The sequence below is a fragment of the Cucurbita pepo genome, chromosome 4 (genome assembly GCF_057944985.1).
Source record: "Cucurbita pepo subsp. pepo isolate OVF chromosome 4, ASM5794498v1, whole genome shotgun sequence".
Taxonomy (NCBI): domain Eukaryota; kingdom Viridiplantae; phylum Streptophyta; class Magnoliopsida; order Cucurbitales; family Cucurbitaceae; genus Cucurbita; species Cucurbita pepo.
This window is the reverse complement of record NC_141801.1, coordinates 10,442,706-10,470,516: the sequence shown is the minus strand read 5'-3', so window position 1 is coordinate 10,470,516 and position 27,811 is coordinate 10,442,706. Positions and strand designations below refer to the sequence as shown.

The window sequence follows — 27,811 nt, the reverse complement described above, 5'->3', positions numbered from 1 at the left end:
ATCCCAAGCCATTTCCAGCCCAACGCGGCTGGGTGGTCCGCGTGAACGCGTTCCCTGTGTGACCAAAAGTAAACAAAACCGGAACCTTCGGCTCCATCTTCCACAACCCAGCCAAATCCCTTAACCCAATAAATAAATAAATAAATAAATAAATATATATATATATATAATAATAAAAATAATAAAAGAAATGGGTCCCACTCCCCAGTCGCCGTCAAACTATCCTTTACGCGTCCCCACTCCCCCACACGTTTCCCAATTTCATTTCCTTCTCCGTTCATATAAATAACATCCATTTCCCCCAAATCTCATACTCACTTCCTTTTTCTTCTGTTCATACCCAATTCCAAAAAATTTAATCTTTCATGGAAATTAGTTCGTTCCCATTTCTTAATCAGGACGATTTGTTGCCCATCTTCAACCTCTTCTCTGAAATGGACGACAATTTCAGTGTGAATCACAGCCCCAAGAAGCGGCGCCGACAAGACAACGACGACGACGACGACCAGACTCAATTCAACAAGACTTCTTTCGACGACGACGGGTTATTAAAGCTCCCCTTCTGGTTCGACGATGACAAACAACAACACTGGATTATGGAACAAAAGCCCGAATTCCAGGTTTCCGATGAGAATTTGACTCAATTCGTACCTAAAAAGCCCCGCCGTGCAACGCCGGAAAATACCCATTCGTCTCCGGCGAAGGGTGGTGCTGGAACACAGCACCGGCGACTATGGGTCAAGGATAGATCAAAGGATTGGTGGGATCAATGCAATCACCCGGATTTCCCTGATGAGGAATTCCGGCGGGCTTTTAGAATGAGTAAAGCGACATTCGATATGATCTGTAAGGAATTGGACTCGACGGTGATGAAAAAAGACACAATGCTTCGTGTTGCGATTCCTGTCCGGCAGCGGGTTGCGGTATGTATATGGCGGTTGGCTACCGGCGAGCCGCTCCGGTTAGTGTCGAAACGGTTTGGGCTTGGAATCTCGACCTGTCATAAATTGGTTCTTGAGGTTTGTTCTGCAATTCGGAAAGTTCTAATGCCGAAATTCCTGCAATGGCCGGAGGATTCGAAATTAGCGAAAATCAAGCAAGAATTCGAGTCGATTTCAGGAATTCCCAAGGTCGGTGGCTCAATTTACACGACCCATATCCCAATAATCGCACCCAAGAACAACGTCGCCGCTTATTTCAACAAACGCCACACAGAACGCAACCAAAAAACATCATATTCCATCACCGTGCAAGGCGTTGTCGATCCCGCCGGCGTGTTCACCGACGTATGTATTGGGTGGCCGGGATCCATGCCGGACGATCAAGTTCTTGAAAAATCCGCCCTTTTCGAAAGGGCAAACATGGGTCTTTTAAAGGATGTCAGCATCGTCGGAAATTCAGGGTACCCATTAACGGATTGGCTTTTGGTGCCGTATACAGCGCAGAATTTGACATGGACGCAACACGCATTCAACGAGAAGGTATCGGAGATTCAGGGAGCGGCGAAAGCGGCGTTTGGGCGGCTAAAGGGGCGGTGGACTTGCCTGCAGAAGAGGACAGAGGTGAAGCTGCAGGAGCTGCCGGTGGTGCTCGGAGCTTGCTGTGTTCTTCATAATATTTGTGAGATGAGGAAAGAAAGGTTCGATCCAGAGCTGAAATTTGAGTTTTTTGATGATGAAATGGTGCCGGAGAACAATGGGGTTAGATCTGCGAGTGCCATTCAAGCTAGAGATCATATTGCTCATAATCTTCTGCACCATGGGCTCGCTGGGACTGGGTTTCTTTAGGGAGTTCTAGTTCATCCTCGTACACTGAAGCTCTGTTTTTTATAAGCTTTTACATTGTTTTTTGGCTATAGATTGGCATAGTCATGTTTAAAATAATGAAATGGTGCCGGAGAACAATGGGGTTAGATCTGCGAGTGCCATTCAAGCTAGAGATCATATTGCTCATAATCTTCTGCACCATGGGCTCGCTGGGACTGGGTTTCTTTAGGGAGTTCTAGTTCATCCTCGTACACTGAAGCTCTGTTTTTTATAAGCTTTTACATTGTTTTTTGGCTATAGATTGGCATAGTCATGTTTAAAATAATGAAATGGTGCCGGAGAACAATGGGGTTAGATCTGCGAGTGCCATTCAAGCTAGAGATCATATTGCTCATAATCTTCTGCACCATGGGCTCGCTGGGACTGGGTTTCTTTAGGGAGTTCTAGTTCATCCTCGTACACTGAAGCTCTGTTTTTTATAAGCTTTTACATTGTTTTTTGGCTATAGATTGGCATAGTCATGTTTAAAATAATGAAATGGTGCCGGAGAACAATGGGGTTAGATCTGCGAGTGCCATTCAAGCTAGAGATCATATTGCTCATAATCTTCTGCACCATGGGCTCGCTGGGACTGGGTTTCTTTAGGGAGTTCTAGTTCATCCTCGTACACTGAAGCTCTGTTTTTTATAAGCTTTTACATTGTTTTTTGGCTATAGATTGGCATAGTCATGTTTAAAATAAGTGACTTTGAATGTATACTTCTAATTTTTTATAACCCTACTCCGTTTTCTTATCCATCGACACAATGCACCGGGCTCATCTCAAGCCAAATTTGAGTTATAGTCTTGTTGTTTGCCGCTTCGATGCATTCCCTCGTCTTACACATAAAGAAAGAGTGCAAAATCTCTGACTTCTCGTCTTCTCACAGCTCTTTATCCATCATGCTAGCGAAAAAAGTGAGTGGGACGGGCTCCTCCATGAGAAAAGGGATTCTTAGGAAGATTGAGCATACATTGTCCAGCCGTAAGTGTCACGAATCCAAATTAGCCCATCGATGTTAGAAGTGAGTGTCACATAATCGCAAAGTCCACTACTAAACAAAAAGTGAATAATTTGTTACAAATGATTACGATGTCAAGTGAGCTATATTAGATAAACATTCACGTTAATTAACCATCCTATAGTCCGATAACAATCCGAATAAATCTTTAAGAATTATTGTGACATAAGTTTTTGACTCATGGAAATTAGTGTGTATTACCATATAAGTATTTAAAATGTAATGAACTGAATTGAAAATTTAAAAAGTTATTAAATAAAAATAAATGAGAACATAGTAAAAGAATCAACCTAAATTCTGGTGCCACTCTGTGTCTTGTCCGTCTCGATTCTTGGCTAGAACGGCATTGAATGAAGAACGCGAGCGGAAATGGGGGAATGCCACCTGCAAGACTGTGATGGTTAGAGCCATTCCATTGCAAAAACTGGGAAGGAACCAACGAATCCCCATTTCCCACTTGTCAGGTCGACAAAATGGGGTTTCAAACGAACAAAAAACTCGTCCGCTTTGTTAATTTTGTGAGGCCCCCTTCTCCTCCTCCTCCTCTGCTTCCTTCTCACCCCCAACATTTTCACCAAATTTCACACAAACCGAGACAGAAGCCTCTGGTTTTGGAGACCCATCAAGAGGAATCGAGAAAGAACAAGAAAAGGGTTATTATATGGAGAATCATCAGGAGGTTGAAAGCGAGGAAGAAGATGGAGTGGCGGAGGAGGAGGAGGAGGAGGAAGAAATTGGAGTCGTGGGTTCGAGCTTGACTTTGGAGAAGGTCGCTGCGGCTAAACAGTATATTGAAAATCATTACAAGGCTCAAAAGAAACATATTCAAGAACGCAAAGAGAGGTTTGATCGCTTTCTGATTTGATTTGATTTCATGGGTTCTGTTAACACATGCAATGATTTTGAAAGCTTATACCCATTTGTGCAACACGTTGTGATAATGATTTTGATCATGTTCTTCATATTTGATGCATTTTGGGAGATGGGTTTGTTAGGAATCACGGATCTCAATGATATTGAGCATAAACTCTCTTGGCTTTGCTTGTCGTATACTTATGAACCTATGATCATTCTTTAAATTAGCCAACGTGGGACTCCATCCCAATTCCTAGCTGGTTTTCTGAAATTGTTTGTTATTTGTAGGCGTTCCTTGCTAGAAAGGAGGTTGGCATCTTCAGATGTCTCAGAAGAAGAACAAATTAATCTATTGAAGGATTTGGAGCACAAGGAGACTCAATACATTCGGCTCAAAAGGAATAAGATTTGTGTTGAGGATTTTGACCTTTTGACAATTATTGGGCGAGGTGCTTTTGGGGAGGTAGGAAATAGAAATGATTTTGAAATGATCTCTTTATACAATCTCATAGATGGATGAACAGTGTTCTGTTCTTGTCATTTCATATTGATATCTCTTGAAAGCTATAATGAGTTGTCTAATTCTTTTTAGCCAATCTGGGAGATGACATTGTTTAATGTATATTAAGTGTTGTTTTACAGGTTAGACTTTGTCGGGAGAAGAAAACAGGTAACATATATGCTATGAAGAAGCTGAAGAAATCAGAAATGCTCAGCAGAGGACAGGCAAGATCTGATGTGCATATGATAATTTCTATTTCTAGATGTTTTAACTTCCATGAAATATCTTCTTTAAATTTTTGTCATGAATGATCTTCTTATGCTTTGTGAGATCCCACGTTGGTTGGAGAGGGGAATGAAACATTCTTTATAAGGGTGTGGAAACCTCTTTCTAGTAGACGCGTTTTGAAAACCTTGAGGGAAAGTTTGAAAGGGAAAGCCCAAAGAGGACAATATTTGCTTGTGGTGGGCTTAGGCTGTTACAAATGGTATTAGAGGTAGACACTGGGCGGTGTGCCAGCAAGAACGCTGAGTCCCGAAAGGGAGTGGATTGTGAGATCCCACATCGATTGGAGAGAGGAACGAAGCATTTTTTATAAGGGTGTGGAAACATTTTCCTAGCATATGCGTTTTAAAAACCTTGAGGGAAAGTCCAAAGAGGACAATATCTGCTAGGGGTGGACTTGAGCTGTTACATGCTCAGATGAGAAGAAAATGGTGGATTGTGAGATCCCACATCGATTAGAGAGGGGAATGAAGCATTCTTTATAAGAGTGTGGAAACATTTCCCTAGCAGATGCGTTTTAGAAACCTTGAGTGAAAGTCCAAAGAGGACAATATCTACTATGGGTGGACTTGAGCTGTTACATACTCAGATGAGAAGAAAATGGTGGATTGTGAGACCCCACATCGATTAGAGAGGGGAACGAGTGCCAGTGAAGACGCTGGGTCCCAAAGGGGGATGGATTGTGAGATCCCACGTCGGTTACAGAGGGGAACGAAGCATTTTTATAAGAGTGTGGAAACCTCTTCCCAGCAAACGCGTTTTAAAAATCTTGAGGGAAAACCCAAAAAAGACAATACCTACTAGCGGTGGGCTTAGAGTTTACGTGCTCTCAGATGAGAAGAAAGTTTAACAAAACAACTTCCATCTAATCGCGAATTGTAATCTTTTAAGATGTCTAGTTGCATGCTTTATCAAGAGTAATGTTATCATATCCATTTAACTATGCAACATTATAGCTTCTGCGCCATGAGAATGTTCAGTTTACCTTCTCACACTTTTCAGCTATCTATTACATAGGTTGAACATGTCAGAGCTGAAAGGAATTTGCTTGCTGAAGTTGCAAGTCATTACATTGTGAAACTCTATTATTCCTTCCAAGATGCTGAATACTTGTATCTAATCATGGAGTATCTTCCTGGAGGTGACATGATGACTTTACTGATAAGGGAAGAAACTTTGACAGAAACCGTAGCCAGATTTTACATGGCTCAAAGCGTTCTAGCTATCGAGTCGATTCATACACATAACTACATTCACAGGTTAGTTGATTATGTCGTGGAAATTCACCAACAAACTAGATTGCATCTGTACTAATGTGCTTCATGCATCTGTTCATCTAACTTTTCAGAGACATAAAACCGGACAACCTTCTTTTGGACCAAAGGGGTCATATGAAACTGTCTGATTTTGGTCTTTGCAAACCTCTCGACTGTTCAAATCTATCTTCTATAAATGAAAATGAAGTCCTTGACGACGATAACTTGCACGACACGGTGGATGTCGATGCGAGCGTTCCAGGGAAGAAAAGTGGGAGGCGTTGGAAGAGCCCCCTTGAACAACTTCAACATTGGCAGATTAACAGAAGGAAACTGGTAATGTGGAGCTCAAGGCATACTCAGTGTTAACATAAACTAAATTTTTAACTACCAAACACCAGCATGTTCTGTTCTTCTGGCTTTCGAGATCTCGGAGTGTCGGATTATACTTCATGTTCTATGTTCTTGTTTGTTAATGATAGGCATTCTCCACGGTTGGCACTCCAGATTATATAGCTCCAGAAGTGTTGCTTAAAAAAGGATATGGTGTTGAATGTGATTGGTAAGTTCAATCCTTTTTGAGCCTTTTCCATTGAAATTTCCCAACAGTATCATTAGAACAAGTTCTTGTACCTATCCTGGATGCAGGTGGTCTCTTGGTGCAATAATGTATGAAATGCTTGTTGGTTATCCACCATTTTATTCCGATGATCCAGTAACGACATGCCGAAAGGTTAACACTTCTTGAACTTGTTTATGGATAGGACATCTGATTTTCTTGTTGCTTTCTTCCTCGAACGATGTGACTATATGTCTAAACCAATTGGTGATGCTCAGGTTGGTTGTTGACTATTCTCTTTAAAAATGAACGAGCAACATTTAACTAAACCAACGAAGAACGATCCCTAAAGTAGAAAGGGGCAGAAGCATCTGACACCGTTTTGAATGCAAAGGGGGTGACAGATGTGATACGTCAAGTATGAACGGAGAGATATATGCCAATTGTGACGTCCCACATTGGTTGGGGAGGAGAACAAAAATACCCTTTATAAGGGTGTGGAAATCTTCCCCTAGTAGATGTGTTTTAAAGCCTTGAGGGGAAGCCTGAAAGGGAAAGCCCAAAGAGGACAATATCTGCTAGCGGTGGGCTTGGGCCGTTACTATGGGTAAAAAGCAGGAACCACTATGTAATGAATTTCGGGGGGTTACAAATCTCTTATACTACTATTAATCGACAGAGCGGAACAACCAAAATCCAATGAAGAAGTTTCAAATAGGAACCAAAAGACATGAGTGAGGCAAACGTTTGAAATACTATATAGAACAAAATCTTTCATCCTAGTTTCGAAATAAGTTTTTTGTGTCGAGAGTCCTATAAAAGCTTTCGAGTTCTTTCATCGCTATCAAGGGAACTTTATGTACTAGTTTGTAGCCCTTTTGCTACATGATCAGTTCTTAAATGTTCTTTCCCTTCTATCTTGTACTATCAGATTGTGCATTGGAAAAATCACTTAAAATTCCCTGATGAGATAAGGTTATCACCTGAAGCAAAGGACCTGATTAGTAGGCTGCTTTGTGATGCAGACCATCGGCTTGGGACCGGAGACGCCGACCAAATAAAGGTCAGTATCATAGTACTTTCCGACAAATAAGATAAACGTTCATGTTCTGTTCTTAATGTTTTATAAATTGACAAGCAAACCTACTAGACTCATCCTTGGTTCAAAGATATCGAGTGGGACAAACTCTATGATATAGATGCAGCATTTAAGCCTGAGGTCAATGGGGAACTTGATACGCAGAACTTTATGCAATTTGATGAGGTGAGGTCTTCTACATAACTTTTTGTATTTGCTTAAATCATGACCAACTTTTAGTTCAATGAATATTCCTTCAACGGTTCGGTGTGGTGTTTAAACGAAGACCGTTGGAGTCAACTAGAGGTCGTTGATTCAAACTGTGTGTGATGCTAGTGTTGAGGATTATTGAAAGGAGTAGTCCCACATCGGCGAATTAAGAGGAAAATCATGGGTTAAGCAAAGCCATGAGAGCTTATGCTCGAAATGGACAGAATGATACCATTGTAGAGAGTCGTGGTTCCTAACATCTAGGTTACAACTTAGGAAACCATGGACGTATGTTTGGTAACTTTTTTTCTGCTCATCTAGTTTTCTAGATCCTGAAAAGGGTGCTGCTGTGTCGTAGGTCGATCCACCGCCAACGAGAACGGGATCCGGACCAATAAGGAAGGTTTGTGATCAATCTATTACCCAACTATACCTTTCTACATGAAGAGCAATTGCTGTATTTTATGTTACATCTGATTGTTTCCACCAACTTTTTGTTAGATGTTCTTGACTCCTAAAGATCTCAGTTTTGTTGGTTATACATACAAAAATTTTGATGCTGTCAAAGGGCTACGCCATTCATTTGGTAAGAGATTTCTTTCTTTCCCTATCTCATTCTTCGGTTCCCGCCCCGTCCCCTCGTATAGGACGTGTAACGGTTCTATGTGATGAAGGAACTTATGCTGCTGCCTTTTTTAGCTATTTCTGTATCATAATCTCTCTCGGAATATTATGCACATCATCGTTTATCTTTCAACAGGCTAGAGCTTAAAATGTTTTGATGCTCATAAAAAATGGAACTTGCATGCTTACTGTAGTGTAAAGTGTGAGATCCCACATTGGTTAGAGAGGGGAACGAAACATTCTTATAAGAGTGTGGAAACCTCTCCCTAATAGACGCGTTTTAAAACCGTGAGGCTGACGACGATACGTAACGGGCCAAAGCAAGCAATATCTATTAGTGGTGGGTTTGGGCTGTTACAAATGGTATTAGAGCTAGAGACTGGGTGGTGTGCTAGCAAGGACACTTGGCCCCCAAGGGGGTGGATTGTGAGATCCCACATCGGTTGGAAAGGAGAACGAAACATTCCTTACAAGGGTGTGGAAACCTCTCCTAGTAGACGCGTTTTAAAACCGTGAGGTTGACGGTGATACGTAACGGGCCAAAGCAGGAAATATCTACTAGTGGTGGGCTTGGACTGTTACAAATGGTATCAGAGTCTGATACCGGGCAGTGTACTAGTGAGGACGCTGGTCCCGGTGGATTGTGAGATCCCACATTAGTTGGATTGGAGAATGAAGCATTCCTTATAAGGGTGTGGAAACCTCTCCCTGGTAGACGCGTTTTAAAATCGTAATATTAACGACGATACGTAACGGACCAAAGCAGACAATCTCTACTAGTGGTGGGCTGGGGCTGTATCTGTATGCTTGTTCTTGTTTCTAGTGAAAACAGTTTGAGTTAAAGCAAATGTGGTAGAATCCATCTAACGTTCTCGTTTGTCGAATCCCTCGCATTTCAGATTTGAACTCAACCACCAGCCCAATTCGGACTTCGTCAGTTGACTCAACACAAAGTAAGAGATTCATGTGAACTATACTTATCGATATCAACACATGTCAACACATGCTTTTACGTCGTTTCGTGATGAGTTTGTTACCATCGTGGATATCTTGTACAGGTGACTCGGCATTGAACTACTCAACGACGTACTCGAGCGGTGATAGGGAAGCCATATTGGGATCATCTGAGGATGCATTGTCACAGTAAAAATGTCCAAAGAGGGCTCGTGAGATCGTGAGCTTTGGTTTAAGAACTCAAGACCCCACCCACCCTCGTTCCCTCCGTGCATAGGGGAAGGAGTGTGTGAGATTGTGAGGCTTCTGAGGCCTTGTGAGTGCCCAGGTTGGCTGATAAAAACTAGCCTTCTCTTGTGGCAGTTTGCCCACATTTTTGCCTCCTCCTTTGTATTCTTCACAAGCTGTTCACAAAATCCTTCACTTCTTACCTTTTATTTGTATACCATTCAAGTTTATCATGTTTATAAGTTTATTCAATCAATTTATTATTGTCCGAGAATGTCCGAATCGAAACGTTTTTTAGAAGTTGAAGGGCTAAATTGAAGTTTTTTTAGAAGCGAAGGACTAGAAGTAAAATAGATAAAAGTTTAAAAGGCCAAAACTCGTTTGAACTATATCTCAGAAAGGAGGCAATATAACGAGGACAATATAACAACGGTTCCTCAATTGGATTCTTGAAATTAGGAGTGTTCGTGGGTTGGATTGAGTCATGTTGAGACATTTTTTAGATTCAACTCAATTATTTCGGGTTGTAAATTTTTTTAACCCAAACTACAGTAATTAAATGGTTAAGTAGTTCGAGTCATTTATTAAAGGTTAAGTAGTTCGAGTCATTTATTCAAATTTATGTTTTAAACAAAAGTAAAAGATTCGTAAAATATGTATTAATTTATTTTCAAACATTTAATTAAATTTAAAACTTAATTTCAATATATAATCTTTTTGAAAATTAACTTACAAATAGTCGAAATTTATTTTAAAGAGTCGTGAGAGGATAAATTATAATAAAAAGTATAATAAATTCGAGCTAATAAGGAAAAATCTTTGTTTACAACTTCACATCCTAGTGCCCAGTCGGATGATGAAGATATGCCGACATTTGCTCTTTGGTAGCCCATTTCGAGTCGGTGATTGTAAGATCAAGCACGAATCAGAAGTCTCAATTGAAGTTCTATGAGAGTGAAAGATGAAAGCACTGTACCATAAAACCAAACCTTTGATAGTTCAGTCTTCCTATTAGGGGCTGTATAAGAGCTCTATGCCATCTATGGAATAGTGGCTAGTGTTCCTTGATTGACGGTTTGGAAGGCAGGATATTGGGATCAGACTGATCATCATCAGGTTGGATTCAACTCAATCATAACCTAATCCAGTTAAGTTTACAACTCAACCCAAACCAAACCATTTGATTTGGGCTTGGTCGATCAGATCTTTTTAATACCCATTCAAGTATATAATAGATCGTAATTTTCAATTTCGTGTCTAATAAATCTTTAAATTTTAAAAAGTGTAACAAATTGTAACAGTCAGTTTTGTGTCTAATAATTTTCTGCTTTTAATTTTGTGTATAATATATGGTTCGTGTATGATATTTATTAAAAAAAAAAAAGAAAAAAAATCCATTTTTATATCTAATTTTTTTAATTTTGAAAGGCATTGTATTAAAAATTCAATAACTTATTTAATATTAATTATTTTTCTAAAATTGTAATTAAGGTTGTAATTCCACTTAATTTTGGTCCGGTTCAAACCAAGCATGAAACCCGATTCGACCCGGTCCAACTGCTATCGCCCCAAAAGACTCCGATTCCCAACACCAGTTTTAATTTATATACCCAAATAGTAAGATGGGCATATTCGTAATTTAGGCCTGACAATTTTCATTGCCGATCAAAGCATTGAGCTTCCTCCTCCATGGCTTCGCATGAACAACCTTCAATCTGGAGCTTCAACTCGTGCATAAAAAATTAAAAAAAATTTTTGTTTATTTTTTTTTCGAAATTATTATTTGTTTCTACTACTGTCCCATTTCGTAGGAATTTTCCAAACCCTTGAATGCCCCGGATCGTTGTAGCTTCAATCGAGCGCGAATATCAACGATTTGTTTCGGATTGGAAGTTGAGGTAGATTCATTTTGCTTCTCAGTTTGATTTAAAACTTCGATCGAATTCAATTATCTTGTTTTTTTTTCTGTTATTTCTTAGTATGTCTGATTGTTTGAAGTTGGATTGAAGGTGTTCTCCGTATCTCGAGAATTTAGCTTCTAGGGTTCCTTCGTTATTTTTGGTTGGGTAGTTATTAAATTAGGTGTAATTAACATAAGGTCAACGAAGTAGAAGGGAAAGCTTCTTTAATTAATTTTGGAGCTTCGAGCTGGAAATACTTTTCTAGCAGAATCTTCATCTAGATGGGCAGGTGAGTTGGTTATTGGAGTCAAGTTTATGAAAGGAAATGCCGTGGAATAGACATAAAAGTTGTAGATATGGAGCGGAATACTACATGATGAAACTTTGTTGTTTCCGGATTTTACACTTAAAATCCTGTCTTTACTTCATTTTGTTGTACTTAGATTTTAGTCTATTTTTATTACAGTTCGTGAATTTTGATAGATCTTGGACTCTCCAAGTGATTAAAACGCTAATGAACTATACTGCGGTGGTATTGATCGAATAGGCTAGCTATTGTCAAAATGCATTAGTTGATCCAACTTCGTGCTTTTAATTTTTTTTAAAAAGTAATCTTCTCTGGTTTCGTTATCTAATGCGAGTTCGCTTTGAATATTGTACTTTTTCCTTACTGTGCATTATTGCTACCATAATCATAAATCCTGGTGTATTGAATCTGCAGCTATGTCTATTGTGCATTTTCACTTTTAGGATTCTTAAAGTGTTGTGTCTATGGTCAACTTGAGTATAGATGAACTAGTTAAAGCATTTTGACATTGGCAAAGAGGTTAGAAGTTTGAAACCCCAACTCCATGTCATGGAGTTGAACTCTAAGAATAGGGTCATGATATGAGGTTATTTGTATTCAGTGGAGGGGAGAGGTATATGCACGTGGTCAGTTACCTTAGCTTGAGCGGATTGAATTTCTCCAACTTCATCTTTAGAAATATTTGAGTTTCTTACATATTTTTTCATCTTACAAATATTTAAGACCCTCGTAGATGTAATACCTGGCTGGAACTTGTTAGCATGTTAACATGAAGAAAATATAGATGGGATTTGATTCTAATGACCGCCAGTATGTGGATAAAATTGTCCTCTGTTTTCTATGGTTTGCAATTTGATCGTGGTTCGGATCTTTTTTATGTTGATTTTATTTTATAGATAGTTTCACTTTTGAAAAATGGATTCACACTTCAATGTGAGTATCCTCACGTCAAGGACCAATTTTAGCAAGTAGACAATGTAATTTATCAAGTTATGCCTGTAGAAGTGAGGATATGAAGGTATCTACAGGTACCTTGGTTCATATAATGTGGGAATTCAAGATTGTCTGGACCAGGAAATTAGTTCTGACACTAGGCACAAGTTATCCATTTAGTTGACTAATTACATAAATGCAGCCGTTATCTTCACCCATCTCCTTTTGTATGTAAATATCTTTTCAATAAAATTTCTCTTTAAAAAAAGTATTACATACCAGTTAATTAGAAGATTGGTCTTTTATTTTATTGAGATAGTTTTATCTTACTATTTTATACTAGTTGAGTGATACGGAGTAAATAGAGGAGAAAGTCTTTAGTTTCTGTCCCAAAGTTTGTGTTCCCTAGAGTAGGATACTAATCCAATAGGATTTCAGAGCTTTGCTTCTTTTCCTGTATTTATCTACTTGAATGCTTGTAATTTTTTTCTCTAAATATTCTGGATGTGAAGTTCTTTTCATGCCTTCTTACATTAATGAGTTTTGATTCTTATAATTTTTTTTTTTTTACAATTTTGGATAGGTAAACCATCTTTCTGTTTCGAAGCATGGGTTAAAAGATCCTTGCTGTATGTTACTTTGCTTTCTTGGGCTATGGTATGGATGATGCATGGACTCTAACCGGATGGTGATGCCTAGCAAGTTTGAATTTACTTCAGGTAGCCCAGATAGACCATTACACTCTAGTGGGCAGCGTGGAGCCCACATGGCCGTTCCACTGGACAGATCAAGTAGCTTTCGCGAGAATGGGGAGAATCCAAATTTATCTACTCTTCCAAATATGTCAAGAAGTGCTTCTGCTGTATCACAAGGAGATGTTCTAAATTTCTTGCAATGTTTGCATTTTGGTCGAAAGTTGGTTGCTACTGATGAAAAGTCTAATCGCCCAGGGGATTTCAGCAGGCAGTTACATCTTGCTCTTAGTATGTCCCCAGACGATTCTCCATCTAGCTCTTCAAAAAGTAAATTGGCAGCATCCGTGATGCCAGAAGAAATCAAGCGGATGAAGGGTAGTCTACGTGAGTGCTCTATCAAAGCCAGGTAGTTCTTCCTAAACTTTGCATTTTGAAATCAAAATTTGTTGAAGTTCTTTGTCAGATCCTTTGACTTTTTTTTTTTTCCTTTGGAACAGGAAACGGTTAAAAATTTTCAACGAGGCCTTATCTGTATTTAACAAGTTTTTCCCAAGTGTACCATCAAAGAAGAGGTCACGTTTAGAAGTTTATAATAATGACCGATCCAATTTCATTTTATCTGGTGAGCGGTCAGCTAGGGGGCAAGTAGGTAGGTTTGGAAATCAGAGTCATGCAGTCACTGGTGTTTTTGAACATGAGATGCAGAAACCTGAAGAACGAACAAAAAATGCTATGCCGAATAAACGCACAAGAACTTCATTGGTGGATGCAAGGGGGGTTTGTACCTTATTCCTCTTACATAATTATGTTCTTTTAAGGCTTTTGATTCAATGTTTTGACCCCTTTTCATTTTGTATATGTACGTTTTATATGGTTGACCCATTATATAGTTGTCAAATTGGCTTGCCTTTTTACATTTGCCAAATCTCATTGACACCCATATATTTCTTGTCTAAATCTTATGTCATACTTCAATGTCGTTTGTTTACTAGTAGATTTTTCACAATGTTATTTAGATGTTGTAGTTTCCTTGAATTTGTGCTGAGATTTATGTGAAGTTCAGCTCCTCTTCTGTTGCTTGACAGTTTTCATGAACTTTAAATTCTACAGATGGATGTTCGTGGTAATGCTCCTGTGAGACAATCTGGAGCTGAAGATAGGGAAAGAGATGCACTAAGGCTTGCAAATAGTGGTGCTGTTCAAGGTGAAGATAGGAGTTTATCAATTGGCGTTGATGGTTGGGAGAAGTCAAAAATGAAGAAAAAACGATCTGGAATAAAGGCAGATGTCTCTTCGAGCTGTCAATCGACCAAACCAGCAGATAGCTATGATGAAGTTAAGCAGCAATTGCAGCAAAGACCTGTTTCTGATGCTCGATCGCGAATAAATAAAGATAACTTTGGGTTTAGGTATAACTTTCTGAGTCTTGTAAACATCCTCTTATGGCCACACTATTTGACCATGTGGCTTAAGACATATATTTATGCATCAATTTGTTTACGGTAATGAATGAATTAGTTGAGTCTACAATAAATTAGTCATATACTCAGATAAATGTCACGGATACTTCTGATAAAGATGATGCGTAGATGCATGCATGCTTGTCATTTATATTTTTCTTCATACATTGGTTTGATGCTTGAAGCTTGCATAGTGGAGAATTGCCCCTTGGAGAGTGATGATTATATGTGCTTTATATAGGCCAGGGGCTGCTAATGGAGCTTCTGGTGTTGGAAAATCTGATGGTGGTGCCCAACAAATTGGCTTGGGTATTCGTTCTTCCATGTCCAGGACTGATTTGGATGCCAGTTCCCTTGTCAATGACAGAAGAGATAATTCTATTGGTTCAGACAAAGAAAGAGTCAACGTCCGGGGTGTTAATAAGTATATCCCTTCCATACTACAAATAAAATATTTTCTTTTTTTTAAATGATCAAAGCCACCTATTGCGTGGTCCTTTGGATCTTTTTGCTGCAGTTTACCACTTTCACATTCACTTTCCTTCCTTTTAATTCTGGGATCTTGGTTTAAATTCTATTCCAGGCATTATTACAAATTTGAGATTAAGAATGTCCTTCACCTACCTTGGTTTTCTATTTTGATCATGCACTAACGAATTTTCTATCCATCAACTGTTTAGGTCAAATGTCCGTGACGACTTCATTTCAACCAGTCCTACAATAAATGCTAAAGTGAATCCATCTGTTCGTGGTCCACGGTCTGGTTCAGGCATTGCTCCAAAATTTTCCCCGGTTGTTCACAGAGCAGTTGCTTCTAATGATTGGGATATGTCGAATAGCGCAAATAAGCCTACTGCTGCTGTTGGTGTGAGCAATCGCAAACGCATGACATCAATGCGGTCCTCATCTCCTCCAGTTTCCCAATGGGCAAGCCAGAGGCAGAAGATCTCCCGTGTTGCAAGAAGGACCAATCTTGTTCCTATTGTTTCAAGCAATGATGATACTCCTCCTTTGGATAACGCATCTGATGTTGGGGGTAATGATAATGGCTTGGGATTTGGTAGACGCATGTCTGGCAGTTCTCCACAGCAAGTGAAAATAAAAGGTGAACCATTATCCTCGGCTGCCTTATCTGAAAGTGAGGAATCTGGGGCTGCCGAGATCAAATCGAGAGAGAGGATCCGAAAATCGGATGATTTAGATGATAAATCTGAACAAGGTGGTAAAAAGGTATCTTCTTTAGTTCTGCCAACCAGGAAGAATAAATTGGTTAATGAAGACGTTGGAGATGGGGTTCGAAGACAAGGGAGGAATGGGCGTGCTTTTACTTCCACTAGGTCTCCCGTGCCAATGACAGTTGAGAAGATCGATAATGTAGGAACTGCAAAACAGCTTAGAAGTGCCAGACTCGGATATGATAAAGTTGAAAGGTTAAACTTATTTTGCATATACAAAGTTTCTAGCTTATCTAAGAAATTTCATTGTGTTATTTCATCTGGTTTCAAAAGTCTCATTATTTTTCACACTCCACTCAGCAAGGCAGGTCGTCCACCTACTAGGAAATTTACTGACCGCAAAGCATATAAACGTCAAAAGCCCAATGTGGCGACAGATTTTCTTGGTAATTGAATTTCAGATTTGAACAGAAACTTCTTTGTGAGTGTGAGAATTCCTCCCTCGTATCAGATTTTTCTAATCATGTTTGGTTGAATTTTCTTAGCTGGATCAGATTATGGGCATGAAGAGCTATTGGCTGCTGCTAATGCTGTAAAAAATCCTGGTTTGTTCTTATATTTCATGTATACATATTTCTGTACAGATTTCAAATATTATTTTGTTTTGTATGCTATATAAGTTAATCACACTGCAACAACAGGTCGCACTTTTTTCAACCCATTTTGGAGACAGATGGAGCAATTCTTTCGTTTTATATCTGAAGCAGATATTACTCACCTAAGAAAACAAGTATGGCCTACTTTTGCATTCTACAATTACTTTTCTTCTTTTATTCTGCCCCTTTTAATAAACCCATCCGGTAGAAAAAGATGGTTTTTTCCCTTCTTGCAAATGCTATGAATATATTATATTAAGTAATTTAAAGATAGAGGTAGGAAGACGACACAGTTTGGTTTTGTTTCAGATAAAGCTGAAACTAATTAGGTAACTATAACAGCCCAAGCCCACCACTAGCAAATATTGTCTTCTTTTGGCTTTCTCTTTCGAGCTTCCCCTCAAGGTTTTTAAAACGCATCGGCTAGGGAGATGTTTCCACGCCCTTATAAAAAATGTTTCGTTCCCCTCTTCAACCAATGTGAGATCTCACAATTCACCCCCCTTCGGGGCCCAGTGTCCTCGCTGGCACTCGTTCCTCTCTCCAATCGATGTGGGATCTCACAATCCACCCACCTTCGGGGCCCAACGTCCTCGTTAGCACACCGCCCAGTGTTCACCCCCTTCGGGGCTCAACGTCCTCGCTGGCACACCGCCCAGTGTCTGGCTCTGATACCATATGTAACAGCTCAAGACCGCTGCTAGTAGATATTGTCTTCCTTGGGCTTTCCCTTTCGGGCTTCCCTTCAAGGTTTTTAAAACGCGTCTACTAGAGAGAGATTTCCAAACCCTTATAAAGAATATTTTCGTTCCCCTCTCCAAAGTATGTGGGATCTCACAGTAACTTTCATTTAGTCTGGGCTCCGATTGATTTTCTTGCCTTTTCATGATTTTCTTGCCTTTTCATCCTTGGTTTCTATGGACAAATCATTTCTTTGACCATTGTCGTCTGAATTGGTTAGGTTTAAAATTGCTGCAGTTTTATGTCAAAGCTTATCCTAATTTTTTGAAGTTGCTGCTTAGTTTCTCTTTCAGGGAGATCTCGAAGGTACTGCATCGGGGCCAAAAGTTGTTTCAGACAGGGACAGTTACAATATCAGTCGTGATAATTTTGAGCACGTTGACAATGATGCAAGAGGAGAAGTTCCTTTAGAACATATAATTCACGAGTTAAAAGATCATACTGTAATTCCTTTATACCAGAGACTCTTAGCCTCATTAATTCCAGAGGAGGTTGCTGACAACGAAAGTGAAGACACCAAGTTCGATAGTTACGGAATGCCCGAGTTAGATGAAGATTTTAAACCAAACAAATTGAGTCACCAAATTTCACCTAGTTCTCAGTTTTCTGGGCATTCTGCTAATGATGATTATAACATGAGAAGGGGACCAGGATCAGATCAATACATGCCTGAAACAGATAGACAGGGCATCCCAAACTCTGTTATGATATTGAACTTATCTAATTCCCTGAACGGCTCGATCTCTAATCAAGCTTTTATGCCTGGAACAGCCTGTTCAGAGTTTCAGTATGATGGCATGCAGTTGAATGAGAAACTTCTGTTGGAGATTCAAAGTATTGGAATTTTTCCAGATTCAGTGGTATGTTTACTATCGATAGATTCTTAAGGCTCTCATCATCTTGTCGAATAGCTGAAGTGGTTTTATATATGAATGAACAATAAACATTTAACTGCTTGCTGAAATTTTGAAGTCTAGGTGTTAAGATTGGACTTGCGAGTTCTCTTTTTAAATATTAATGTCACATTGTACAAACAGCTCTGTGTTCTCATTTTTAGCTTGTATATTTTGCATTATAAAAAGACCCTAGGTCCCTGCACTACTTCCTTTAAGTCTTAAATCGAAAATATGTTTTTCTAATTTAATAAATGTTATGGAACTGCTAAATGTTTAAGAAGTATCTAAGCAACTCATTCTTTCTATTCTGTTCCACGTATTCCGTCAGAAGTCTTGGATCAGTTGCACATACTTCGACCCAGTTTCATTTTTTCTGTTTTATCCTTTGTAATTATTAAAAAAAAAATTGAAACAATGGTCTGTGCTTTTTCAGCCTGAAATGTTACAGATAGAGGAGGAAGAGGTCATCAATAACATCCATCAGTTGGAAGAGAAGAAGAATGAGCTGGTATTCCTTAATTCAATGAGTTAAAACTACCAAGTTGCATCGATTCTTGCTGTGCTTATATCCATATACTTGTCATGGCTTTTATTGTACCGTGCATTTGTGGTAAAAATTCACCCGGTACAATCTGGTTTTATTCATTGATGCAAATAGGTTTCAAGAAAGAACTCTTTGCTTCACAAACTGCTCCAGTCTGTCTTGGCTTCAAAGCAGCTTCAAGAAAAGTATAGTTTCCTCTTTGGACTTTTTAATGCATAGCAGCACTTTAACTTCCATTAAATCTTTTGCATATTCAAGGTGTTAAAAGCATTTTTTTTAATCCCTACAGAGAGTTCGAAAGGCTTGCCATGGATAAACTTGTTGCAATGGCTTACGAGAAGTATATGGTAATCTTCCCTTTCAGCTTTATATGTTAAGCTTCCACAACTTTATGGTCTTTCCTATTTGTTTCAGTTTTTTATTCCATTGTCCTTAATTTAGCACATGAACTTCTAGTGACTGCTGCCAGCGATAAATGATATACTTGAACCTTTTAAAGGATAATAGTGGTTTGAGATAACTGATGAAGACGTAATGGGAAAATGGATAAAGCAAGATTTTATTTCCTCATACTGTGGTTCTGTTTCCTTTTCCCCCTAGAATAAGAACTATTAACTGGTAGAAGAAAATAATAAACATTGTTTTCCTTCAAGTTCTTCGTATGGAAACATAAGTTACAAAATTATGGGTCAACAGGCTTGCAAAGTTTCTAATGCCTCTAGTGGAAAGAGTTCCAGTAACAAAATGGCGAAGCAAGCTGCCTTGGCATTTGTTAAAAGAACATTGAACCGATGTCATAAATTTGAGGATACAGGAAAGAGCTTCTTCAGTGAGCCTTCATTTCGAGAGATATATTCTTCCTGGTCTGTCAATCCCAATGGTGAAAGACAGACAGATCCTGTGGAGGGTGAATCGTATGCCTCCATTCAATCTCTGGATGGCAGAGTCTCAGGTGTGTATTAAGATTCCTTGTAGAAACTTATGAAATTCTGTTAATAATCGTGTGATATCTTCAACGTGAACCTCAAAAATGTCATATACACAGAATTCTGTCATTCTGATTTTTTTCATTTGAATCTCTTTTCTCGTCATTTTCATGTATATTGTGTATGAAATAGGTGTAGCAAAAGTCGCCTATAAAATTTGTCCCCTCTGTAGCTTTTGCAGGTTCACAGCATAGCCCTTCACACTTCAGTCAGAATGCAGAAAACCACGATATTACATCTGGCAATGTGCTTCCACCTGCTAATCACCAAGCTGAGCGAACTGGTGGAAGAGAAGAAATATGGTCAAACAGGGTAAAAAAGAGAGAACTCTTGCTTGATGATGTCGGTAATGCAGGTGCCCCATCAGTCATTGGGAGTTCTATTTCAAGCAGTGCAAAAGGAAAGCGGAGTGAAAGGGATAGAGATGGTAAAGGGCATAACAGAGAGGTGTCATCTAGAAATGGAACTAAAATTGGTAGGCCAGCACTATCCAATGCTAAAGGGGAAAGGAAAACTAAGACAAAGCCGAAGCAGAAAACTGCCCAATTATCAATTTCTGTTAATGGCCTTCTGGGGAAGATGTCAGAGCAACCAAAACCATCATTGTCTCCTGTATTAAAATCAAGTACTTTGACTGGTGGTTCAAAAGAAAAGGATCAATTTGGCTTTGATGGACTCGATGACCCCGAGTCCTTAGATTTATCTAATCTTCAATTACCGGGAATGGACGTATTAGGTGTTCCTGATGATCATGATGGCCAGGCTCAGGATCTGGGTTCCTGGTTAAATATTGATGATGATGGTTTACAAGACCAAGATGACTTCATGGGCCTTGAGATTCCAATGGATGACCTCTCAGAATTAAATATGATGGTTTGAAGTTGCCTTCCTTGTATAGTCTTCAAATCTTGTTTATTAATACCTTACAAACTAAAGGGTGACAGGTAGTTGCATAGTTATTGGCTACCGATCCAAATTAGGTTATTAGATTCTTTTGAGGCTCCTCTTCAAGTTATATTTCAAGTAAATCTTTCGGATGTTTCGAGTTTTGATCCTGTATTTAGTTGGTGACTTCGACTGTAAAGATAGTCTTGTTCAACCTACAAGTTAGTATAGTCATAGTGATATGCAGGATACACAGTATCCTTCATGTAGCTTTTTGATCAGAGAATGATACCTCTTGTACATAAACTTTATATTTGAAATAAATCTGCATCTTATTCTGCAAGGATCTGGAAATTTGTTTGTAAATTTTATTTCCTATTTTCTTATGGTACATAATTCTTTTAGCATAGATAATCTGTCAAACTGCTGCAGTGGATGTTATAATAGATACTGCTATACAGAGAGGAAATTGCCATCAAAATCTGCTTGGGAACGCAAGGTAAGGTTTTAAAGTTGCAACTTTTAAATTGAATACCCCTACTGATATTATTGCTTGTGCTTGGAAATTATCCATCTGAAGGATATACTTCCAAGAGGACCATGAAGAAGACACTTGGTTCGAGGTACATTTCGTGTTTTCTGAGGGAACTGTTGATGTCCGAGAAGAAACCGAGTTCTAGTTGCAACCGTATAGAGGCTACTGATTCAATAGCCTTCTTGATTGATCTGTTGATTGTCTTTGCTGCAGGTCTTCAAACCATTTACATATGAAACTGGTTTCCACTTTCCATACCTTGATGTTACCAAAGGTAATGCATTTGCGGTCACTACAAAAAGCTTGAGGTAAACAAGTTCCAGTTTCTCATTTTTTTTTCCAGCCCCTTTAAGATGGAAACTTGAATACTGATCGGATACATCTTAGTCTTACTTATAAAATTGAAAGGCAGGTGAAGGGGGAAAAAAAGGATGTACGGGTGGAAAATCCCACGTCGTTTGGAGAGGGGAACAAAGCATTTTTTATAAGGGTGTGGAAACCTCTCCCTAACAGACGCGTTTTAAAAACCTTGAGGGGGAGTCCGAAAGAAAAAACCCAAAATAGGACCGTAACGGCTAGCAGTGGGCTTGGAATGTTACAAAAGGGTATACTGATCGCCTTTTTTATATACAATTACTTCTCTTGCTGCACTTGAAAAATAGTTTAGAATTTTCCTGAGGTAGTACCAAACCGGAATACATTTGCCCCGATCGCTACAATAGCTCGAGGCAAATAAAACTGCAAAAGTAGGATGTCGGTTTATCATTTTCATTCAATTGTCAATGCTGATCAATGTTATTTTAGGAGGAAATATAGAAACACTGAAAGTTCAACTACCTGCAGGAACATAGATCTGAAAAAACTAGTTAGGCAATTCTAATCCTGGAGGATGTTCCGAGTCGGGATGATTTTACACGACACTTGTTCAAATCCACGGATGAGCAACGGTCAGTTCCTCGTATATGTAGTCACCCCTGGAGGATGTTCCGAGTCGGTATGATTTTGCACGACACTTGTTCAAATCCACGGATGAGCAACGCTCAGTTCCTCGTATATGTAGTCACCTAAGTGTATACTTTCTTAGGCTTTCCTTGGCTCTGTACTTCTTTCTATCAATGAATCCCTACTCACTTTTGTCAGTTTTACCATGTCCAGTTGTATACTAACTGTTAGGATTCCTGCTCGTCCGAGCATGTTATGTTCGAGTCTTGTCGAGGACATGAAGGATACCCACAAGTAGTTTGAAGTTGTGAACCCCATACTAGAACTTTGAACATTTCTTATCATAAATGCATTATTTTTTCCTTGAACATTCACTTCAATCCAAAATGAATATTTGAACGTGGGAGGATATTTGAACTCCTATCAGTTGAGTTATATTTAGACTGGCAAAAAAAATTCTATTCAAACGCCTTTTTACCGCCATCCCTATATTCTTTAGAAGCTACATGCACAAATTCAACTTCAGATAACGATATAAACCAGAAATGTTGGGATTAAAATTTATGCACAGTGCTTCTGTGTCATAACATGTATTTAATATCATTGATGCTCCAAATTTTACATGGTGAGTAGTAGAATGGGATTACAAAATCTTACAAGAAAAGGCCACGATGTGAAATCTCTTTGCACAACATAACATTTCCGTATCCTTCTGAATCATCATCCTCAAGGAGGATCAGAACCCCATCTAAAATGTGACCAATAAAGGAACAACCATCATCCAGTTCTGATTGAAACACCTCTTTCAATCAGACAAACTGAAGTAAAACAAGCAGCATTCAGGAGAATGTGAGATGGCGGCGTAATCCTTGTCTATCCCCTGCAAGCCTTAAAAGCAGCCAACAATTGAGATTATCGTGTACGAGGCAGAGAATGAATGAAAACAATAAAAATGATGCATCATTAGCATGAACAGATAATGGTTAAGCTAGAGCGAGAAACAGAGATAGAGAAGCTTATGTGGGCCATCTTGGGACATTATCATGTTTCTAACTTTCATCAATTTTGAACCCTTTTCACCTATTATACAAGTTTTAAACAGCTTTCATGCACAGGTTTTGAAGCCTCGTCTAGCGAGTTCATACATTTCTCATATGCTGCTGTACAAATATTACTTCAGCCACTTGTCCTGGACAAAGCTGGCGTCCTTGATTTAATCATATCGCATATACACACAAATCATACACATTGTTATGCTGGGGAATCAAATTTGAATATTCAAGATGCCCAACATTGTGAACTGGCAGAGCTGACAGCAAAAGAATCTCTCACTAGCATTGGGGGATAGATACTTGGTTTTCAGAAATAAATCATAGAAGGGCCAAAAGAGAAAACATAGCTAAATACATGTTTGGCATGCAAACATGAAATCCGAGAAATTCCGAATTAATTACACCAAATGATAGATTCCATCGCAAAGAAAAGATCGCCTAACACTCAACCAGATACAGAAAGATATCAAGAGTAAGTCTTAAATGGAATGTAGTTCCATATCATACCAGATCAAATTTAGAACGTTGCAAGTGGAGTCCCTGCATCATTGAAGTAAGATGACAGGTCAATATCTGTATCTTCATACATGTTGACGAAAGGGTGTTCCTGAAAATACACAAAAGGAGAAGAATATTTCAGATTTATCTTTTCTATTATGCTGACATCTTTCTTATCAACATGTAGAAGGAAGAAATATATACCAAAAGTTCACGTGCTGACAGTCTATCCTTCGGCTCCGTTTGCAAACTGATATTCATAAAGATAATCAGTGTCTGAGTTAGCAATCTAACGGTTTTTTTTTTTATATAATTATTTTTGGTAAGAGCAATCTCATAACGTAAAGGAATTGAAATAAGCTAGAGTACAAAAAAAAAATGCCTACTTAGAGATATAAATTCCTACTCATATTTCATATAATAACTGGCATATTCTTTAGAAAAGGGTTGTTTGGTGTTAGGCTGTCAAGACCCCAGGAAAAATCAGATCCTTACCATGCAGAAATGAAGGAACAGAAGTTGGGAGTAAACTGGTCGGCTGGAGCAGAAGGAGGTTCGCCCTCAGCAATGGCTACCATAAGATCATAAAAGTTACCCCATCCTCCATCTTTCTCGGGTGGAGAATAAGGGAATTTGCCGGTTGCACATTCAAGTAATATCAGCCCCAAGCTCCAAATGTCACTTTTTTTGCCATATCTATTTCCAACAATTCTCTCTGGCTATAAATAACAATGACACACCAGTAAGCTATTATACACATAGGTTATATAGATGGAAAAAATGTACAGCTCTTACCAGAAAAAATGAAAGGAAGACAAACAGCGAAAGCATTGTATTTATGTGAATATATTGAGAATTGATACTCACAGACATATAGTTATATGTGCCAACGAAAGTATTAGCCTCTCCAGTTGTGCTTGCCATAATCGCACTCACACCGAAGTCGGTAATCTTGACTTCCCCTCTATGATTTACTAATAAATTAGAAGGCTTCAAGTCCCTATGGATGATGTGTCTTTCATGGTGAAGGTACATCAGCCCCTTCAGCACCTGAAGAAGAGAGGAAAGGGGTTAAAAGGAAGTCTACAATTATCTCCTTTAGTGGAAAAGTAAATGAAGTAAAAGAACAAATTCCCAATATCCAAGCTGGACTTTTTTGCACCTACCTGCTTACAAATGGCAGCAAGATATGGTTCTTCAATTTTTTTAACCTTTTTCAGAAAATCAGCTAAAGATCCACCATCCATGTACTCAAAAATGATATATATTGACCCATTATCATAGAAAGATTGGTAACAGACAACAATATAGGGACACTGTGCTGATTGATTGATTTTGAGTTCTTTAGCAATCTGCCTGCGGTAAGACTCCTCAATTTTCATCTCAATTACCTGAAAGAGAATAGGAACTGATATGATATGAAAACATATTGATGATTTCTTAGTTTTGGGCTAATTAATGCTGAAAATTTGATTCTAAAATATCTAATGGGAAGAGTACATACAGGAATGTGAAACAGCTTGTCTTAACGCTCATTGACTGACTAGTTCACCAAAACAACTCCATAAATGTTGAGATGGTAGAGTAGATTTGATACTGGGTTTTTGGTTCAAACTGTGAAGGAAAATTATATCTTCTTTTATTAAACAGCTTTTTGCTCACATGAAGTTATGTCCAGAAATTCCATCTATTAAAGTCCTTAAACTTCTATAAAGAAATCACCGAATGCTATAGTTGCCATGAAATTATAAGACCTTGCTAAAAATAGCGTCAAAGTACTTGGAATGAAATAAATCCTTAGATTCTGTTGAAATGTATATGCACTTGATCTTTCTTAAAACAACTCAGAGATAAAAACATAATTTGAAAGCAATGTTGAAGTAGCTAAGGAATATGTTAGATTCAGAAAAATGCAAAAACAGATGAAGGGGAGTTAGTCCTTCAAAAATCAGACTTCCAATATAATGATCATTAGGATACTGGAAGATCACAAAGACTGAAACAGAAATCATGCTATCTAGCCATTTTTTGAAGCACCAACACTATATAGTCTATGAGGCACACAAGTCAGAAGCACATAAATTTTGGGAAGAAGATAATGTTTAAGCCGTGCAGTGCAATACCTTCAATGCAAAAAACTGAGCAGTCCATTTGTGCTGAACTAATTGCACAGTTCCACCATTTCCTTTTCCAATGACTTTAATTGTGTCTATGTCCGCTAAACTCAACTGATCATCTGTAGGCTTAATCGGAGGTGGCTGAACGCACAGGTAGACAGACAAAAAAAAAAAACAAGTTAGTATCCCATTACGCACAACATAGTTAGTAATACAACATAATCAACCACTTTTTCCATTTTCTCCCCGTGTCTAAAAACAAACTAGTTTAACGAAGGAATCTGGTGTGATATTGTGAGATCCCACATCGACCGGGGAGGAGAACGAGGCATTCTTTATAACTTCTCCCTAGCAGAAGCGTTTTAAAAACCTTGAGGGGCCAAAGAGGACAATATCCGCTAGCGATGGACTTGAGTTGTTACAGATATATACTTCATTCATTCGTTAGTTGATGAGAAGATAGTAACAACTCTAACTCTCTAAGCCAAATTAGATATCCATTCCCTGGTTACTGAAATGAGTACAGCACATACGGTCGAGTATAAGGATTCATAATTCCATAATCAATACCTTGATGCTACAGAAACAGAATCAAAGACGTCCTATGTAACAAGAAATCGCATAATCGAAAAGCTAAAACGCTAAAAGCCTAAAACCCGCAAGCAAAATATCAAAACTACAGCACATTATCGTCCACTGAAGATACTATACTACGCTCTAAAACTGAGATATCTTACTGCTTCAACTTCGCTCTGAGAAACAATCCGAACTCCATCTCTGTTTACAAGCAGATCACCATCCTTAAACGTGCCGCTCTGCGTTCTACACAAGAATAACAAATCCAAATTCCAGATTCATCAGAACATTCCATTACTCACACACACAAACAGAGAGAGCGAAAGAGAGAGAGAAATTACAGGAACTTGGCTATGGATTGGTCTTCTTGAGGGAGACTGAGTTTGAGGTCGAGATTGTTGCTTAAGCCTCCCTTCCTCATTGATGGTGGATATCTTCCACTTCCAGGCTCCAACCCCCGTAGAATCGATACTCAAATCAAAGCTTCTTGTGATGATTCGATGACTGGGAGAGAGATTCAATTCAGAGAATCGTCAAACACATCTTTATATATATATATATATATGATGATGAATTTACGGCTCAATTGTCCAGCTGTAATTGAAAGTGATAGATATACCAACATTAATAACAATTAGGGAAAAATATTTTTTTAGTCCATAAATTAAAATATAGAAACATTTCTAATTTAACTTAATTCAATTTAATTTTGAAATATATTAAATTATTTTAATTTAATTGGGAATCATTGTGTAATCATACTCAACTCTCATTTTACACTCTTGCTAGTTCCTAGTTCCTGAACGTCTTTCTATTATTGATCGAGAAAAGTACAAAATAGTATAACAAATTAACAATGTTAATAAAAATAGACTCATAAGATCGGTCATCGGGATATAATTAATAAATTTTAAAAATATAATTACGTTCCATGTCATTATTATCCCAATTTCTAAACCTATTTGACTTATTTTTGTCATTTTTTTAATGTTTTCAAAATTTTGACCAAACTCTACAAAACTGAAATTAATTATTTATTTAAGGGCCTTATCCTTTTTTTTTTATTATCAAATTTATTTAAAATCTAGAGATAAATATTAGAATAAAAAATTTATTAATACTTGACATAATTTAGCGGATAATGTAATTACCATCTTTGTAATTTATAAATAAAAAGTTATAATATTGATTTTTCGTAAAATTATGACGTCATAATTATAAATAAAAATGACGTAGTTTTGCACGTCGAAATATCAAAAGTCGACATTGAAACCGAGTGTGTGTCGAAGACGGCAATGTCGACAGTGGTCGACTGAGTTCTAATGGGCCACAAGCCCAGCCCATGTACGAGCCCAAATATCACTTTTTTTTTTTTTTTAAATGTGACAGGCAGCTTATTTTTAAAAAATAGTTTAAATGAAAAATAACTAAAAAAAAAATTGTAATATTTGAGTTTCTGGTTATCAAAATTATTGAATTAGTTGATAGGTCAAATTACGAATTTACCCTTTTCATCTATTTATATAATTGATTTG

At 38.2% G+C, this 27,811-nt stretch overlaps 3 protein-coding genes across 6 annotated transcripts; 2 read left to right on the top strand and 1 right to left on the bottom strand.

Moving 5' to 3' along the window:
* The first annotated feature begins 3,085 nt into the window (after positions 1–3,085).
* On the top strand, positions 3,086–9,651 carry LOC111792211 (AGC (cAMP-dependent, cGMP-dependent and protein kinase C) kinase family protein). The gene is made up of 13 exons (XM_023673555.2): positions 3,086–3,669; positions 3,970–4,144; positions 4,324–4,407; positions 5,486–5,727; positions 5,817–6,060; positions 6,207–6,286; positions 6,373–6,457; positions 7,215–7,346; positions 7,434–7,547; positions 7,930–7,974; positions 8,073–8,157; positions 9,095–9,148; positions 9,254–9,651. The coding sequence occupies exons 1-13, from the start codon at positions 3,488–3,490 to the stop codon at positions 9,340–9,342; spliced, it is 1,611 nt and encodes a 536-aa protein (XP_023529323.2). The 5' UTR covers positions 3,086–3,487; the 3' UTR covers positions 9,343–9,651.
* Positions 9,652–11,010: 1,359 nt separating this feature from the next.
* LOC111792977 (uncharacterized) lies at positions 11,011–20,899 on the top strand. 3 transcript variants are annotated; one of them, XM_087123053.1, is made up of 15 exons: positions 11,011–11,275; positions 13,238–13,619; positions 13,711–13,990; positions 14,324–14,622; positions 14,915–15,097; positions 15,354–16,103; positions 16,209–16,294; positions 16,394–16,453; positions 16,550–16,638; positions 17,527–18,105; positions 18,575–18,649; positions 18,800–18,870; positions 18,975–19,032; positions 19,382–19,637; positions 19,844–20,899. In XM_087123053.1, exons 2-15 carry the CDS (start codon positions 13,285–13,287, stop codon positions 20,548–20,550), a joined length of 3,828 nt encoding a protein of 1,275 aa, XP_086979179.1. In that variant the 5' UTR covers positions 11,011–11,275; positions 13,238–13,284; the 3' UTR covers positions 20,551–20,899. The 3 variants fall into 3 exon arrangements, with proteins under 3 accessions (XP_086979179.1, XP_023530385.2, XP_023530384.2); XM_023674617.2 differs by having other exon boundaries at positions 13,102–13,619; positions 17,539–18,105; XM_023674616.2 differs by having other exon boundaries at positions 13,102–13,619.
* A 1,682-nt stretch (positions 20,900–22,581) lies between these two features.
* On the bottom strand, positions 22,582–26,821 carry LOC111793414 (mitogen-activated protein kinase kinase SIPKK). Of its 2 annotated transcripts, none has more exons than XM_023675273.2 (9): positions 26,618–26,821; positions 26,438–26,522; positions 25,707–25,841; positions 24,750–24,974; positions 24,451–24,633; positions 24,079–24,302; positions 23,788–23,833; positions 23,593–23,692; positions 22,582–22,921 (listed from the first exon to the last, which is right to left on the bottom strand). In XM_023675273.2, exons 1-8 carry the CDS (start codon positions 26,695–26,697, stop codon positions 23,603–23,605), a joined length of 1,068 nt encoding a protein of 355 aa, XP_023531041.2. In that variant the 5' UTR covers positions 26,698–26,821; the 3' UTR covers positions 22,582–22,921; positions 23,593–23,602. The 2 variants fall into 2 exon arrangements, with proteins under 2 accessions (XP_023531041.2, XP_023531042.2); XM_023675274.2 differs by having other exon boundaries at positions 22,582–22,913.
* Between the last annotated feature and the right edge of the window lie 990 nt (positions 26,822–27,811).